At 35.6% G+C, this 18,936-nt stretch overlaps 2 protein-coding genes across 3 annotated transcripts; both read left to right on the forward strand.

Moving 5' to 3' along the window:
- The first annotated feature begins 1,128 nt into the window (after positions 1-1,128).
- On the forward strand, positions 1,129-3,094 carry LOC103404714 (uncharacterized). 2 transcript variants are annotated; one of them, XM_029097511.2, is made up of 2 exons: positions 1,129-1,238; positions 1,703-3,094. In XM_029097511.2, the coding sequence occupies exon 2, from the start codon at positions 1,766-1,768 to the stop codon at positions 2,774-2,776; it is 1,011 nt and encodes a 336-aa protein (XP_028953344.2). In that variant the 5' UTR covers positions 1,129-1,238; positions 1,703-1,765; the 3' UTR covers positions 2,777-3,094. The 2 variants fall into 2 exon arrangements, with proteins under 2 accessions (XP_028953344.2, XP_028953345.2); XM_029097512.2 differs by having other exon boundaries at positions 1,173-1,350.
- Positions 3,095-13,592: 10,498 nt separating this feature from the next.
- On the forward strand, positions 13,593-16,895 carry LOC103404713 (cytokinin hydroxylase-like). The gene is made up of 5 exons (XM_008343660.4): positions 13,593-13,955; positions 14,041-14,267; positions 14,469-14,713; positions 15,073-15,451; positions 16,267-16,895. The coding sequence occupies exons 1-5, from the start codon at positions 13,676-13,678 to the stop codon at positions 16,690-16,692; spliced, it is 1,557 nt and encodes a 518-aa protein (XP_008341882.1). The 5' UTR covers positions 13,593-13,675; the 3' UTR covers positions 16,693-16,895.
- Positions 16,896-18,936: the final 2,041 nt, after the last annotated feature.

The following is an 18,936-nucleotide window of genomic DNA, read 5'->3' on the forward strand; positions in this document are numbered from 1 at the left end:
AACAATAACATTAACGGATTAAATTGTTAATTGTAAGAAGGGAGGGAAATCGAATGTGCACCAGAGCACATGAACATGATTGTTTTCACTATTAATGCAACGCGCCATCTGCTATGGCTTGGGTAATTAGATTTTACAATTTTTCATGAAAGCTACAATAAGCTGATATTTTTCTTATTTATAACAAGTGTACCGCATGAATGATCGACATTAAAATTCTCTCTTTTCTATTTTTGGGTGTTTTATATATTGGCCAATTACAATAGAAATAAAAAAAAAGAACAATAAAGTATGATGCACTCAAGGAATATACTCTACTTCTAAGCATTGCAAACATAGATTCTTTTAGCCTCTCGAATGTTTATTAGCTACCTATTCATTGTGGGTGGGGTGTACTGTAAGTTTAATATCAAACGGTGTCGTATAATAAACCACTTTAATATTCCACTTAGTTACAATTTCGTACTTTCAAACTCAACAAAAAAACATAAGAGATGCAAGTTCGACTATTCAAGTAAAATTGTTTCGATATTAGATCACAAGTATGATGTGGCTACGAATTTTTCAACTCGACATATTGTAGTGAATAAAGCCCTTACATGTACATTTTGAAAATGTGTATATTAACCTCATTTTTCTTAATTTGTTTTCTTGTTGAGAATTCATATTGAAATGACAATTTAAAAATCTTACAATCAAATAATGACGATATATTAATCATATAATAACCGCATGTAAAATTCAAGAAAGTGATCATTCTAATAATTGAGGTTTGTTCATCCATACAAACAAATTTTTAATTTTATATAATCTTATTTTCATAAAATAAAAAGAAAACTAATGAAAAGGGTTTGAAAACTTTGAATTTTAATGATAAGGACAAAATAAAGGATAAAGTGAATAGTACCAGGATTGACTTTTTAGTGTAAAAATATGATTTTTCGTTAAAGTGAACAGTACTGGGAGCTTTTCGTTAAAGTTCCCTAAAATAAATTTAATTTTATATATATTTTGTTTCTTTAGTGTGTTGAATCCAATTCCTAAAGAATAAAATGCAGGTCCAAAGGACCGTAGGCACAAACAAAACGCGGCGGCCCAACTTTCGGAACGGAGGCCCAGCCCAACAACACAAAACCTAGGAATTAAAAAAACAAGCGTCCCCAAAATACCAAAGCTTTCGCATTACTCGACTCTTCTTCTCCGTTCGCTCAAGGATTTTGTCTCTGAACTCAATTCAGGTACACAGATTCTCTCATCGGTTCTTCGTTTGGGCACCAATAAAATCTCGAACTTGAAACTATTGAATTAGTTCGCATGTTGTTTTCCACCGCCTGAGGAACCGACAGAAATGTAGGATTGCCAGTTAACTAACTGACTTCAAATCTTGTCAAACATCCTCAATTTTTATTTGTTTTTTTTATTGTGTTTGAATTTTTCGTAGTTTCCTGTGTCGTGGATTTGTTATGGTGTTAACGTTTGCCATATTTGTCGTATCTGTAACGGATTTCATGCATGAGATGTTTGACTGGTGAAAGAATGGTTAATGTTTGATGCTGAATTGTACTTCTGATGATGTTTGCGTATCTGGGTTCGATTTAGTTGATGTTCATTGGAAAATTTTCATTATTTTATCTTACAAGTTATTTTTCTTTTTCGATCTTCGATTTTTATTACTAAGAGATAAATTTTTGTGGTGATTTAGACTGCCAGATAGCCCGAAAAACCGGTGATTGGAAGTGTTTGATTTATACACTGAGCAAACGAAATGAAGGAAGAAGAAGTGAATAGATGCCAGATACAGGAATGGTACCCGAAGTTTAAATCCGTGTCTATCAGAACCCGAATTCATGAGCTTCCTGAATCCTTTGTCCAGTACCTTCTCGATGATTCGGGCCCCTTCCTTCTCCCTGTTTCAATCTCAAATGATGATGCATTTCCTAATAGAATTCATAATCCGGAGGAGGAAGACGACTATCAAGTATCAGAAGGGTCTGGTGATGAGTCGGAGCAGCCTTCTCTGCCGCCCTCTTTCCCTGAGCTTGAGTTGGAGATCAAGGAATCGATTGAGTCCCTTGGAGGGTCTGTGTTCCCTAAGCTGAACTGGAGTGCACCAAAAGACTCGGCTTGGATCAGCACAACTGGGAGTCTCAGATGCTCTTCGTTCAGTGAGATTGCGCTCTTGCTACGATCGTCTGACTCATTGGTCCACGATCTGTGTCACGCGTATGATTCCTGCAGTGACAAAACCTCATCAAGGCCTAGGAGTTTCTTCCTTGCACTTCGGAAATGGTACCAATCTCTCAAGCCAGAGATGGAGTTCCGTTGCTTTGTACGAAATCAGAACTTAGTTGGAATTTCCCAACGTGAGGTCACTACTTGTTATCCTGCTCTGATTGAAAAGAAAGACAGCCTTCAAGCGTTGATCGAAGACTTTTTCTTGGAGAATTTGATGTCGAGATTTGAATCAGAAAACTACACCTTTGATGTCTATGTGACAAAGGATGATCGCGTAAAGGTTGTGGATTTCAACCCATGGGGCGCATTTACGCTACCTCTGCTGTATACATGGGAGGAATTGGATCAGACTCATAGTGAACAAGGAGATGGTGTCGACTTCAGAGTTGTAGAGAGCCAGTTATCTGTTAGGCCAGGTTTGAAGACAGCAGTGCCGTTTGATTATTTGGACACTGGCACCGGGAGTGGCTGGGATCAAGTTATCAGAAATGCTAATGAAGACTTGCAGCAACAAACTAGGAATGCTCAAGCAGGTGCTTAAGGTCATCATCGGTTCGATCTTTCAGGTTCAAGTTCCCTAAGTAAGCAACAAACTGTTGCAGTGATAGTTTTTGTGTTTATTACTATTATCCTAGATCTTCATCAATGCTAATCTGTTGATGCATCTCTTAAGATCGGTAAGTTTTAGAGTTTCCATTTCAATACATCTTACATTTCTTGTTGGATTAGGTCAATGTAGTTCGAAATTTGTTTGTGGTTTGATGGCTCCTACTTCCTCTGCGTCCTTCTGATCTGCAGTGTATGTTAGCCCGAATTCTCATCAACTTATATAAACTTAGTCCCATGTTTTAAGTTTTAATCTCAGCCTCCCTTTCCTTAATTTAGCCAAAATTTCAACTGTTGCTATTTGACAGATCTGAAGATGTTGAAATCGATATTTAGACTAAACACTTCTTGGCTCCTTAGTTCGTACGGTCAAGGACTCATACCTCACCACCTGCAAATCACAGACTGATATACATTAGTACTTATTTAAAGCACAAAATAAAATGTTGGGGATGTAACTTCAATACTACGTGGTAGTGCTACGAGTGTTTTAGCCGTTAGATTTGATTTTTATAATTGTTAGATCTTCTATTTTATTCTCACCAATTCATTTATTAACCACTAAATGTTAAGCACCGTTGAATAAAATTTGGAAAATGTGTTCGCATAAGTAAAGCTTGAGTCGGGTTAAGTAAAAACTAGTTATACATTTGAACAAGAACCATTGAGATCATTTAACCTAATGGAATCCAACAGCTCCTGTTTAGATGTATAACTTAAACATGCACTAGAGAGAGCGCCTCGTAAACATCTCTCACTTCACATCACATTTTCGTGTACAAGGGATGGGCTTTCTAGTGGACTTAAGCTGGAACTTGGTGGTAGGCTTACTGTAGGCAAAATATCCAGTTCTTGACGACCAACTCTTCTTAAATGGACCCTAAAAATTGAAAGGTCGCTCTTGCAAAAATACTGTATTTTTAGCTAATTAATTTTAGGACACACCTACAAGGAGGGTTCTTAAATTTTAGTGATCTCTGTTGCCAAAATTAGGGTTCGCAATTAACACGTTATGCGACTCAAAAGTTACACGAATATTAAGAAAATAATTTTTTTTTCTTATTATCGTGAATTCGTGATATTAAATACGAGTTGTATTTTTATATTATTTGGGTGTTGATTAATCCGTATGTAAACTCAAACCGCAAGAAGAAAAAGATTTCAAAATTTGCTTTGTAGTGTATAGAGAGATACCAAATGTGTATCAACGTAGCGTTTAGTGCTACGAGTGTTTTAGCCATGAAATTTGGTTTCTATAATTACTAACTTTATTTTTAATTTCAACCATTCATTTTTCGTACCCATCAATACTATATTTCATTAAAAGAATATTACAAATTTCTTGCAGTTTTATACTCAAGAAAAAACAAAAACAATCAGTAACTGATGTAACAAAAAATCAAATACCAAGCAAAATGCCATGGTTTTGTTCTCCATTTCATAGGCTCTATAACTTTTGTGGCTCATGCCCTTAATTTTAAGGGCAACTTGCCCTATAACTATAAGAATCTTTTTCTTGCTTTCCTACTGTAACCTGCATATGTGCATGTTTTCCCCCTTCCCATCCTTTTTGACTCATACACTCAACAATTCCTCTCTAATCTTTATCCTCCCTTTACATAATTAAATACTTAAAGTTATGGTCATTTAGTCAAATAGCAGATTATGATTCTGCAAGTCCTTTCCGCTAACGATAACAAGTTTTAATCTTAGTTTTAACAGTAATTAAACATTTGGATTAGTATTACGCACCGACGAACCAATCATTAACGTCTGGTAATGGCACTGCGTATAGATGGAACATATCCATAGATTCTTGGAAACTGTTAATTAAGCTACCTACCTCTTTTAGCAGGTCTTGATCAACTGTTAAAGCAGATGTTTATGTATTAGTTTAGTTTGATCAATTCTTAATAGAGATATCTAAACTTGTTTACTTTCGGCTGGGTTCCCAGTTCCCTGAGCCCCAGTTGGGTATCGGGGAGATAGCTAAACAGATTAGAAGATTCGTTGTGTATGTCAACCATCAAAGCTGATCGAATACTTACAGTAGTGGCTGCTAATCGAGCTTTACTTACTGTTCATACTTCATCTCACTGTTCTAAAACTAGTGCCGTGCTAGGAAGCTAGCCACCATCCTGATTAATATCTAAGCATTTGAAAATTAAGAAATGGTGCCTAGACCTCCTTAGGTATCCGCTTAACCCGCCTAGACTTGCCTAGTCACCCGCCTAGGTTGGGAATATCACTTAGACAGAAAATAGATAATTTTCATTTTGCATTTTAATTTTGTTCAATAAATTGTAAGAGACTTGTTGAATACTTTGATGAACACTCATTATATACTTGTTTCCAATATTTTCTAATAATTTAATCTACATTTCATTTTATTTTGCAATTTATGTTTCTCAATACAATTAAATAATATAAGCACTTATTTATACGATATAAATAAATTTAATTAAATCTGCCTAGACCCCTTCTTGCCGTCTAGAATTTAGGCTCTAGCCAACCGCCCGACTGGCTTCTAGCGTCTTTTAGAACCTTGCTTCATCCCATCATCAATCTACACTGTTTGTGCTACGCATGTACATTATAGAGTGAGACGTACAATTGCATAACTGAATGAATGTGATTTAGCCTATCAATCTGAATCCTTAATTATGTTGATTGTGATGCAAATGTGTGATATTCATATTTACTAACGACTGGAGAGTGTCAAACAATCACAAACAAGAACCAAAAATATCTGATGTGTAATTCGTATAATTAGTCATATATCAATATTTTTGTGATCGTGAGGTTAAAGTATCGACAATATCTCTTAACGATGTATCGATTATATATCTGTATTGTTAACTGCACCGGTTCTGTATTTAATAATGCAGTATCCGTAACCACCTTTCGAATTATTTTCCACCAGCAGCCTCACCATCTGCGAGAGCAGAGTCTGAGAAGAAAGCTGCTGTGTAAGATGGTGGAAGGGCATGTGCAACCCAATAAGGAATTAAGAAGCACTGCACTAGGCAAATAATCGATAATGTTATTAATTGCTGTAAAGCATGCAACGCAATGGGATGAAATTCATGTGGCGTAGCCAGAAATTATTTGGTGGGTGGGCTAAACTAAAATTATTACTACAAAATCAAATATTTAATCCTATGTTGCCTACATAAAATTATATAATCTTCTCTGCACTCAGATTTATTGGGCATGCCAACCTACAGGTTTGTCTCCTCTTCTTGATGTGTGTTCTCCTTTCTTTTCCTAACCTTTTTGGATTCCCTTTTGTTTTGCAGTTTGTCTTGTAGGTTATTACCTTTTAAGGTTTATAGAGGGGTTTGGGCTTATGTCCGCCTAGTCTTTTCCTTGTATTTTCTTTTCCAAGAGGGGTACGGTCTATGTCCCCCCTCTTTTTCTGGTATTTCCTTTCTCAAAAGGGGTAAGGTGCATGTCCCCCCCTTGTATTTCTTTTCTCTTGTTCTATGAGGGGTTAGGTTTATGTCCCCCCTGTCTAGGTGTAACTTCTTTTTTCTTATCAATAAAATTCCCTCGTGCCGCCGAGGTTCCCAAAAAAAAAAAAAAAAAAGTTATATAATAGTAAAAACTTGAATGTAGTAATTTAAAGCAAGAATTTTATGCTATGTTTTCTAGGTTTCTAGCCTTCAAAGCTTTCAAGTGAATAAAACAAGGAACCATTTGTGGTATGAAAGTTTTAATTTATTACTACTAAATATAATATTGGTTAAAGTGATGAGTTTATTTAACATCTATTAACTCTTATTATTCTTAAAAACAGCCGTACTAATAAAAAAATTATTTATTAAGTGGAATATGACAATTAAAAATCACAAACTAACCCAAAAATTAATATTTTTAAGCTTAAAGAATCAAACTCTCCCTATACTATAGCTTAGGAGAGCCTTGTCCTTGGCTCCGCCCTTGATCTGATCTACCTGCATATACAAAAGCTTTACGTACGCATATATTTATGTAAAAGTTGTCTCACAAGTTGCAGGAGAGATATAATCCTGCACCATGAATTCGATTAATCGTGCGTTTTAAGCAAAGATTAACAAATAATTAGACCTCATTCGATGACTTTAACTTTGATCCCACCTGACAACTTGTTCTTGTTTTTTTGACATGCAGCGGATGATAAATTCCACATCACACTGACACAAAAAGTCAAGAGCATCTCCTTTGGATTTATTTTTTTAATTTTACTTATTCTTTTGGTAATCACCTTTGGAATTAAAATTGACTCAAAAGGTCGACCAAGTCAAAGTAGTCAACTGAGGAACGCAATGGCCCAAAACCCCAAGTCACACATGGATTTCACATATATTTTTAGATTAAGTTATCATTAGGAAATACTAAAACCAAATGTTAATGTAATATTGCATCAAAACTCGATGTATTAGACTGAGTGATTAAAAAAAAATCACATGATAAATTATGTGAAATGAAATTTGTGTTTTTACTTGTATCTTGTCATCCTTGCGAATTCATCTAACTTTTTATGGATGTTGTGCATAAACCTTAGCTATGTAATATATATAAATATAGAGGTTGATCATTAAGAGATTTTTAGATCTTTAGAATATGTTTATCATTGTCTAAGTTAAGTTCTATTTAACACATGTTTTAGATGCATGGTAAACGTGTGTTTCTGAGTAATTTGATTTAATAAAAAAAATGTATAAACATCTTAGTTAATAAATGAAAGATATATGAAAAACGAAAACAAGAATACTTTGGCTGATCATGAGGGCAGAGAACTATAGGTCCACATGCACGATTATAAAAATGCAGAAATTGATTGAAACTGCTGAATATTGTTGTCAAACGAAAGAAAGTTAAGGTTTCACCGTAAAATTAATTGAGAATATGGGAAGTAATTCAACCTCTTATAAGTTCTTGCATGGTTTGGTCTCTCACCGATATGAAACTTTGTCCTCACATTCTCACACGCCCCCACATATCGCTAATTTTCAAGCCTAACGCATGGACAACACAAATGGGGTGACGTATGTTAGCAGTAATGAATTCAAGCTCAAGCATCTGAGATTGAAGAAGAAGGAAGAGAAGTGGGAAAAGTAGAGAGAGAGAGAGACTGAGAGAGAGAAGTGTGACACATTAATTAGTTGTTGACTAACATGTTTATTTATATTGGTAACACATTATTTGGTTTGCAAGTTTGGTTTAAAATTTTGGTATATGCTTACCATACACCTAATCATTGTCATTTCACTTAATCTTGGTTAACTTTTTAGGGAGCATTTTTGTTCACCACCTTAAACTTTGGTATATGCTTACCATACACCTAATCATTGTCATTTCACTTAATCTTGGTTAACTTTTTTCAAAATTGAAAAAGTAACATTTCATGTGAAAGTTAACTATAGTTAGGTGAAATGACATATGACAAATAATTAGGTGCCTCATGAGCATATACACCATAATTATGATGGTAAGCAAAAATACATTTATATTTTAGTCTCTCTAGCATTATCCATAATACAATGGTTAAACTCATCCCCTCACATATATGTTTGACAATTGCCATGCACGTTCTTCCCTGCCGTTAATATTGAATCCCAAACAAATTCCACTTTCCATTTTTCAGTAAAATTAAGGATTCGATTTTAACACACATATGGTTAAAAATGAAAATGTAAGCACTACAATTGCCCTGTACCCCTCCCAACCAAAGAATATTTCACCCAATTTCCTTCTTATTTTATGTGTACCTTTATTTATTAATATATATAGAACGACTGTAAGATCCCACATTGTTCAGGGGTGAAAATCATGTAAGCCTTATATGTATATTCTCATCTCTACCTAGCACGAGGCCTTTTGGGAGCTCATTGGCTTTAGGTTCCATCAGAACTTCGAAGTTAAGCTAGTTCGCGCGGGAGCAATCCCATGATGGGTGACCCACTGAGAAGTTTCCCAGAAACAAAACCGTGAGAAAGTGGTTGGGGCCCAAAGCGAATAATATCGTGCTACGATGGAGTCGAGCCCGGGATGTTGTGGGGCCCGGGCCGGGATGTGACAATTTGGTATTAGAGTCAATCCCTGGCCAGAAGTGTGCCAACGAGGACGTCGGTCCCCAAGGGGGGTGGATTGTAAGATCCCACATCGCCCAGGGATGAGGATCATGTAAGCCTTATATGTATATTCTCATCTCTACCTAGCATGAAGCCTTTTGGGAGCTCACTGGCTTTGGGTTCCATCGGATCTCCGAAATTAAGCGAGTTTGCACGAGAGCAATCCCATGATGGGTGACCCACTGAGAAGTTATCGTGTGAGTTCCTAGAAACAAAACCGTGAGGGCGTGGTCAGGGCCCAAAGTGGACAATATTGTGCTACGGTGGAGTCGGGCCCGGGATGTGGTAGGGGCCTGGCCGGGAATGTGACAACAACCACAACAAAGACTTGGGTGCAGTCGAATGATGATTTTGAAGAATTTTAAAAGACTTTTTAAAGTGATAGATTTGATAAAATTATAAAATCCTTACAACTTTCGAATGGATTTTGAAGGATTCTTATAGACTTTGATTAAATATTTGAATGGATTTTAAGAGAATTTCTTGTCATTTAAAAAAATTACTTTTTAAATAGAAAATAAGATTAAAAATAAAATAAAAAACTTGAAAAAAATTAATGAAAAACTTTGCCCAATTCTCCCCAGTAATCCCATTCTCCATGGTCCTTCACAGAAGAAAAAAAATATTTTACCCAGATTTTTCTTCCTAACCCAAAATGCTCACGCTAAACCAGATTTTCTCCCAACCATAGACTAGATTATTTACAACCAAAAAAATGTTGCCACCATCCTTCTCCTTCAACCTGCGGAGCCTCTTCTATTCAACTTGCAAGCCACCATCTTTTGCCTCTTCTTTATAAAAATAAATGAGTAACTCATTTTTATTATAATAACACATTCTGATACAATTTGTGTTCTTCATTTAAATACATTAATTCATTTAATATATTTGGGCATATCCATCGATATAAACATTTAGGGAGTAAATACATTTTGATACATACATTTTGGTATTGATATATATATATATATATATGTATGTATATTTAATATAATATCATTCGGTACTTGCATTTTGGTACAAACATTTGGTACATAAATTTCGATACATATATTTTGGTACAGACGTCCCCAAGGGGACACCCACACTGTGATTGGCGGCCACATTGTGAATTGGCTTTGGTTGTTTGATTTAGGGAATGTATTTTAATTTAATGTATAAAAAATAATATTTTGGTATAGGCATTTAAGTTCATTATAATATATTTCGGTACAAATATTTAGGTGCAGATATTTCGGTGAAGGCATTGTAAATTATTTGATTTATTAGATCTTGAAGTTTAATGAACTTTTTCTCATTTTCAGCAATTCATCAAAGAATGGAGAGATTTTTTAGTGTGACCGACACACGGGGTGGTACACCACGTGTCACTATATGTCACAACCCGTCCCGGAGATATGTATTATTTTATTCTCGAGGACGTGAAAGGACGGTTTTATCCTTAGACGTTGAAATTGTAGTGTATGTGTGTGTGACATATTTTGGTACTTGGATGTCATTTTCTTTGGTTTTGGGTTGGTGACCCACGTGGACCACACACACGCACAATCTCCTTCTCTCCCGTGGACTTCTCTTTCTCACTCTCTCGGATTTCCTGCAACTTTCATACAAACTGTACGGACAGCCTTCGAACTCTCCATTTCAGGCACAGATCGAAGTTTTAAAGGTAAGATTCTTGCTTATTGTAAACTCCTGAGTTCATTGGTACCTTTGTTTGGACGTGAATGCTTCGAAAAACCCTAGAACCCGTAACCCAGAAATTTAGCATTGTTCATGTGGACGTAAATATGATTGTTTTAGGGAATTTCAAGCTCATAGGGAGCTTAAGGAGGTCCTTACGAAGCTCGGAGTACTTCGTTTAAAGAAATTGGACGTCGGAATCATGAGAACGAAGAGTTTCAAATTTAGCCGGAATTATCAGGGTTTTTCCCGGCGAGTTTCCGACGAGTTGGAGGTTGGGGCAGGTATGGTTTTGTTCGTCTTGTTGAGATCTTTAAAATGGTACCAATTATGTTGAAAATGGTGCAAAAATGAAGAAGTTAGGACAATTTATTTAGTTTTCCAGAAACCGGCGAAGTCTCCAGCGACCAGCGACTCGCCGGGAAGACAGAGAATATTCCGTCAGTTTTGATGGAATATGCTAACGGCGTTGGCTGACGCCGTTAAGAATCTAACGGTATATGTGGGGATTTGATGGAATATTCCTGACGGCGTTAACTGACGCCGTCAGCGTGCCTGGCATGTGCCCGCGCATGTGCGACGCGTATTGCCATGCCTTGGCCGGCGCGTGGATGGTCGGAAAATTATTCTAAAAATATGGGGATGTTCGTGGAGTTGTGTAGATCACGTTGGTATATTCAAACACCCCATTTGAGCATTGTATGCGAAGTTATTAGCTAGTTTTGTCTATAAGCTTTAAATAACGTTTTTATAGTTAATTCGCATATAGGTGAGACTTATCCCGAGGACGAGCATGTTCAAGGGCGACTCGGGGGCTACGACCCTTCGACATACCAGTGAGTGGGCTTTTGGTTTTCAGTATATATTTATATACTTGATATTTTCCCAGAAATATGCGTTTAAATGAAAGTATGCCTTAAATGCCATGCATATGAATTTATATTTCGTATATGAATTGGTATTTGATGCATTATATATAATTGTGGTGTTGTGGACGCTCAGGTAAGCTCAGGTGAGTTATGTTTGGTTATGTGAATTATCAATGGTGCGATATGTGATTGAATAATGTTGAGCTCATAGAACACCTAGGGTGATTGTGATTTAGCTAGAGATATGGCACATGCCTGTTTATTATGTCACATCCCGCACCATATGCTCATATTGGATCCAATTTAGGTGCACAGTCCTGTCGATAGACCATCTTAGGTGGTTCCGACTTGTAAGTGACTAGCGATTTATCGCCCAGCTATTATGTGTGAGTGGTATTGAGCATGATTATGTTACACCCATTATTTTCGTACAGACATTTTCATTTGGTTCCGACTCTTGTGCAGTATAATGCCGTATAGGTCATTGTAGTGACTTTGGCTAGATTGACTTTTGAGCTAAGAATTCGGCCGTACAGACTACCACAGGGGTTCCGGCTAACACGTTATATTTATATGAAATTATTCTCACCTAAATTGCTTACTCTATTATATCTTGGCATGGCATACATATGAATATGATATTGTGAAGCATGATTTGAATTAATATATTTACATATATATTTATGTATATGCTTATATTCTGATTCTGGGAAAAATTATACATGTTTTACAGCGAGGGGTTAGAAATGTTGATAAATGAAATGGTTTTGTAAAACATTTGTTTTTGCCCACTCACGCTTTCTGTTTTGTGCCCCTCCAGGTTTTAGGTAAGCTTGCTGTCGATGGCCTTGAGGATTTCGGCGGTTCTGACTTATCAAAATAATTGTAGGACATCTTATGGTACTGTATAATTAGTACTTGTCCTACTAGACTACACCTAGACTTTTTATGCTCTGATTAGGAGTACTTACTTTTGTATCTTACTCCTATCACTTCTTGTTTAGTAGTGCACTCTAGTAGATTCGGTTCTAAATATTCATATATTTCTTATCCTTAATGCTTCCGCACTGTGCACATGGCTACGTCACCTTTACGTGACGGCCAACATGCCTTGATCTTGGTCGGGGTGTGTCACTATACAAATGGTGGGATATGTGTGCTAAAAGTTAATAACTTAAAAAATAAAATTTCTCACCATTTCTATTAAAACATGTGGTATACCACTTGTGTTCCCGTTACAATGAAAAATTTCTCCAAAAAATGAATTGAGTATAAAGAAGTCAATTTAATATGTCATTTCTGTACATTTATGTATTTACATATTTTTCTTATGTGTCACTAATTTCTTTTATTGTTTTCTTATTCAGATTTATTTATAACTAGAAGAACTAAAATGTGCATATTAATAAAATTACAATTTTAATGTGGATACATTAAATAAAAATACACATCAAATAACAAAAATAGAATATGAATTTTAATAAAATTACACTTCAAAAGATTAAAATCAATATGTAATCAAAAACTAGATTTTAAAAAAAAAAATCAAGCTTTTTCAAAGACTAATGTTTTTTTTTCAAGGACTAATGTTAAAAACCCTTTTACTTATGGAAGAGAGAGAAGAGGAGAATAATGGATTTGAAATCCTAGGGTGAGGTGGGATTTTCCTTTTGTCTTAGTTATATATAGATTTTGCTCTCAAATATTGCAAAATCCACTACCTAATAAATACAAAATCTTTAATTTTATAAATATCTATTAAAATATTAATTTATTACACCTAGATTTGGATTGATTTTATAAATATCAATTTATTACACCTAGATTTGCATGGATTTAAAATTTTCTATTAAAATCCTAATTGACTCAATTAGGATTTTCCTCTCAAATCCTAGTTTGATTACACCCTTATTTTATTAAATGAAATCGGTTATATAAATTCTAAAACGTTAAGGGTTGCACTATACATATGTCCTAATTTAAAATTGCCGACTTTGACAAAAATAAAATTTTAATTGCTGACAAGCCTTCCTCTTGGCCAATATAAATTGGGGTGGTCGCTACTTCACATTACACACACAATCTCTCTTATTTAAGTGTGAGACGCCAGAAATTTGCAAGATAAAAAATCCTCTGTTTTTCTTCTTCTAGTTTTATTTGATCACCACCATGGCTGCGGTGCTCCTAACAACTCTGCTGGTCATATTTCTTAGCTTATTACTAAGAGTTGCTTACGATACTCTCTCATGCTACTTCCTAACCCCAAGACGCATCAAGAAAATCATGGAAAAGCAAGGAGTGCGTGGCCCTAAACCCCGCCCTCTCAACGGCAACATCTTGGACATGGCCACCCTTGTCGCCAAATCGACCTCTCACGACATGCACACGATCAACCACGACATCGTCGGCCGGCTCCTGCCCCATTATGTCGCATGGTCCAAACAATATGGTTCGTAAATTCTTTCAATTTGATCACCACATCGATCACTATATAATTTTTTGTGTCTTTTTCTGATATTTGAGTTGGGTTTTAGGAAAAAGATTCATATATTGGAATGGAATCGAACCCCGGATGTGCTTGTCGGAGACTGAATTGATCAAGGAGCTTTTGTCCAAGTACAGCACCATCTCCGGCAAGTCATGGCTTCAACAGCAAGGCTCCAAACATTTCATCGGCCGCGGATTACTGATGGCCAATGGCGAAGATTGGTACCATCAGCGCCATATCATTGCACCGGCATTCACAGGAGATAGACTCAAGGTATGAATATGATGATTCTTAATGTTTCCGTTATGTATGGTATCTGTTATTAACATTCCAAAAATGTCATTATTGAATTCTCTCTGGCAAAAAAAATAAATAAAAAGGAATATGAAAGTGCATAAAGACTATTTTACAGTGTTAATAACAATTTCCTAACTGGAATTATTGTGATGAATTAAAAATTGCGATTTTGATTAGAGCTATGCGGGGTACATGGTGGAATGCACTAAAGAGATGCTCCTATCGCTGAAAAATGAGATAGAGATTTCAGGGAGAAAGGAGTTTGAGATTGGAGAATACATGACAAGGCTCACAGCCGACATAATTTCGAGGACCGAGTTCGATAGCAGCTACGAGAAGGGGAAGCAGATATTTCGACTGCTCACTGTTCTGCAGCAACTATGCGCCGAAGCAAGCAGGCACTTGTGCCTTCCCGGAAGTCGGTGAGTAGTACACAAAAGGATTTGAGGTGCATTTTTGGGAGGATATTTATTTGAATTCATTTATGTTTTATAAATAATAAAAAGAGCCATTAGATTTCTTTTACGTGGTCGCGTTTTCTTATTCTTAATTTCTTTGGCAGATTCCATGTTTTTCCAATAAGCTTCTCTTTTTTGTCTTTTTTATTTTATTTGATTTGGTTTGTTTCAATAAATAGTTATTATAGTTTGTTCTTGGTCAATTGTCAATCACTTTCAAGAGTTAGTTGTTGATCGGCTTCAAACCCATGACATATGTACTAATTATTTTTGTAGGTCAAACTAATTTCTTTCATATTCAGAAGTTTTTAATTGGATTTCAGGTTTTTCCCAAGTAAATACAACAGAGAAATAAAATCTCTGAAAATGGAGGTGGAGAAGCTGCTGATGGAGATAATCCAGAGCCGAAAGGACTGCGTTGAGATCGGTCGGAGTAGTTCTTATGGAAATGATTTGCTGGGGATGTTGCTCAATGAGATGCAGAAAAAAAGAGAGAATGGTTTCACCTTAAACTTGCAGCAAATCATGGATGAATGCAAGACATTCTTCTTTGCAGGACATGAAACAACTGCTCTTTTACTCAGTTGGACTGTCATGTTATTAGCCAGCAATCCCTCTTGGCAAGAAAAGGTTAGGGCTGAGGTGAAGCAAGTATGCAATGGTGGAACTCCATCTGTTGATCAACTTTCTAAGCTCACTTTGGTATGCAAGCTTGCTTTATAGCTTTCTAATTATTGTTAGCTTTTAGTTGTTTTGGTGGTTTGGTATGGTGGTATTTAGGCCATGAAATTACTAAAAAGTTAAGGTAGTGAGAAGGGACAAGATATTATAGCCACTAAGCAATGCTTCCAAAATTCTTAAACAAATATAGATTTTTTGGCATGAGCCTAAAGGCTAAAACTCCACACCTACCTGTAAACTTAAGTTTGGATTTTACTCGCTTGTATTAAATTAAGTGACTACAGTTTTAACAATTTTTCAATTTAATTACTACACTTTCTGATAGAATATTCAATTTTGAATGCAAACGATTAAATAAAGTGTCTAAACTAATTCCCAATTAAGTTAGTAGTATAAACAATTTACTGCATTTCTACCTGCAAGAGGTACTTTAAAAGAAGCCTCAAAAGTGAAGCTAGCTAGCCCTTGCTTTAGGCTTTTCATTCTAAGAGAGGACCCATAATCTACTCCTATCCATAGTTCATGGCACACCATCTTAGTTTTGTGGTTCTACTTAATTATGAAAAGGCTAATTATAAAAAAACCATAACACCAAATTGAAGTTTTTTAAAAGGAGATTTAGCTGATAATGGCAGTCAAATTAGTCAAAAGGCTTGGCAGCGGCAGTGCCTTGCATGTCTAGTAATCATAAAAATTTTAATAAGCCTTGCCAAGCTAGCTAGGTCATGCCTTTAATTATATCTTTAATTAATATGTTTTTTCTGATCCATGTTCCTAAAGTTTTAGTCTGAGCTTATTGGTCACATATATTATTATTTTTGTTTGATTTGTTGCAGTTAAATATGGTAATAAATGAATCACTGAGGCTGTATCCACCAGCAACTGTTCTACCTCGAATGGCTTTTGAGGACATCAAACTCGGTGACTTACATATTCCAAAGGGGCTATCAATATGGATTCCAGTGCTGGCTATTCACCACAGTGAAGAGTTATGGGGTAAAGATGCAAATGAGTTCAACCCTGAAAGATTTGCTTCTAAGTCCTTCACACCCGGGAGGTTCATTCCGTTTGCTACCGGTCCAAGAAATTGTATTGGTCAATCTTTCGCTATGATGGAAGCTAAGATCATATTAGCGATGTTAATCTCGCGATTTAGCTTTACTATTTCACCTAATTATCGTCACGCTCCGGTTATTGTCCTCACCATCAAACCTAAGTATGGTGTTCAAGTATGCTTGACCCCCATAGACCCTCCAAATTAGCATACTGATTTTGGGATTAGTGTGCATGATATGTTTATCATTTGAGGAGCTAGGGAACTTGAGACGGAATTTTAGCCAACTCTATCCTTGTAATTTTTGTTTCTTGGGTTATAGATAGGGAAGAGAATGGGATTGGCGTGGGGTTTGAGCGGATTAACAAAAGAGTAAATGTCAATAAAAATGAATCACAATAATTATTGTCACTTTTAGCCTAATATTGATGATATGTTGTCTTATTAAGCCGTCTTTGATGAATATATGTTATATTATCAAATTGTTAATTTACTACATTCACGCTTATTTTCAATGTAAGTGCATATTTACAATACTAGAGTTATTTAAAGGTCAAAACTTGCAATCGAAACACACACAAAGCGATTGATGAGTTAAATTGGGTCTCTTCTAGAGGTGGGCACAGTTCGGTTCGGTGCGATTTTGAGTGAAACCGAAATTTTTTGCGGTTTGGTTTGGTGCAGTTTTGAAGCCAAAACCAAACTGTTTGGTTTGGTTTGGTACGGTTTCAAACGGTTTTGGTTCAATTTTTAAGAAAAAATATACAATTTAAAATACGAAACGCTCGTTATCTCAAGCTTTACATGAATGCAATCAACAAAGAACTATTTTTAAGAAAACTTATCTAGAAGAAAAGTAGTTTCTAGTAAGATCATAAATCAGAACTTGAAATGAAAGATTAGAATATATTATAAAGCATTTCCCAATCTAGACATCTTAGAGAGTGCTCCTACAGGGTACAAATTAAACTTAAGCAGTAGCTAATTGAACCGCTACAAAATGTCATAAATCCATATATAAAATGAAACTAACCCCTCATTAAAAACCAGTAAAAAGTCCTCACAAATCAACCTTATTAACTAGCTAGGTACCAATTGCCACACAAAAATTTAAGGCTTGGGAAGAAGAAATGAAGGAACGGTTTGCAACTTTACATGCATACTATGTGCAGTAGATAACATGTATTAATGATCCAATGTCATGGACTCATGACAGATATACATTATAATTGTCCAGCAAATAGACTTGCACGGTTGCACCCTCAATTCTATGAAGAAGCTATGCATTATTTCCTTTGCAATTTTGATTTCTCAACATCCTTTGTGTGGAACATTCACCCATTGATCACATATCCAGTGTAGAACAATGCATTCAAGTGCCCACCCTTACTGATGAGTGATGATATTATATAGAAGAGAAAGAAAGTGATGAATGATAATATTCTAGTGTTGTTGAGTTCATAATAAATGTATGGACTCTAACAAACAACCAATTAAAACATGACATTTAATATGGACATTTAATTAAATGCTTATTAATATTTACGATGAGGTTTTCAAAAGCCAAAACCGAAACCAAATCGTTTCCTAACTGAACCGTTCGATACGGTCTAATTTGGTTCGTGTTTCGGTTTCGGTTTTCAGTTTTAAGTACCCACCCATAGTCTCTTCTTTAGCTTTGATGGCCCATATAACTTATATCGAATGATAAATTGATTCCTTTTATTCTATCAGATTGATTTAACAAAGTGCTTATCTTTCAAGATTAATTAAAATAATCCAACTTGTATTTGACGCCGCCCCCCGCCCCCCGGGGGTAGGGTCAGGACCTTCCTTTTAGAGGCTTCATATAAATGAAGAGTGCTTTGGCAGCTACCCCATCATCTCCTTGCACCAATCTCCGATTCTCTGCGCATCCCACTAAATTTTTTTTCTCATTGTTTTGCTTTCAACTACCATTTATTTATTTCTCTTCTCTGTCACTGTCTAATACACTGCATTCGAAAAATTCCAATGCCACACTTTTTAATACGACTTCATTAAGAAACAGCGAAGCTCTCCACCCCAATCTCGAAAGGTTTTGAACCATTGTATTCGATCCATAAATCAATTAGACTTTACCTGAATTCCTTTTCCACAAGAATAATTTTCTAACAAAATAGCTTTCTCAATTTTTTTTAATGATACACTTATTCTTTGAAAACCTAAGGTTTAGCAGTTTCACTTTTATTCAAGTGCTCATTTCAAGTCACTCGATTGTCTTAGTTTTGAGGATAAGAGATTCAAATTTTAGACATCTTCTTACAACAAAGTTGAAAATATCACTAACACAATAGTTATGCAATTACTCCCTTACAATGTGCCCATACCATCTCAATATGGGTAACTTTTAATATTCACAACTGTCTCATGTTTTTTTTTTTTTTTTTTTGTATAGGTAGATAAAGATGTT

This window comes from Malus domestica, chromosome 17 (genome assembly GCF_042453785.1).
Source record: "Malus domestica chromosome 17, GDT2T_hap1".
Classification (NCBI taxonomy): Eukaryota; Viridiplantae; Streptophyta; class Magnoliopsida; order Rosales; family Rosaceae; genus Malus; species Malus domestica.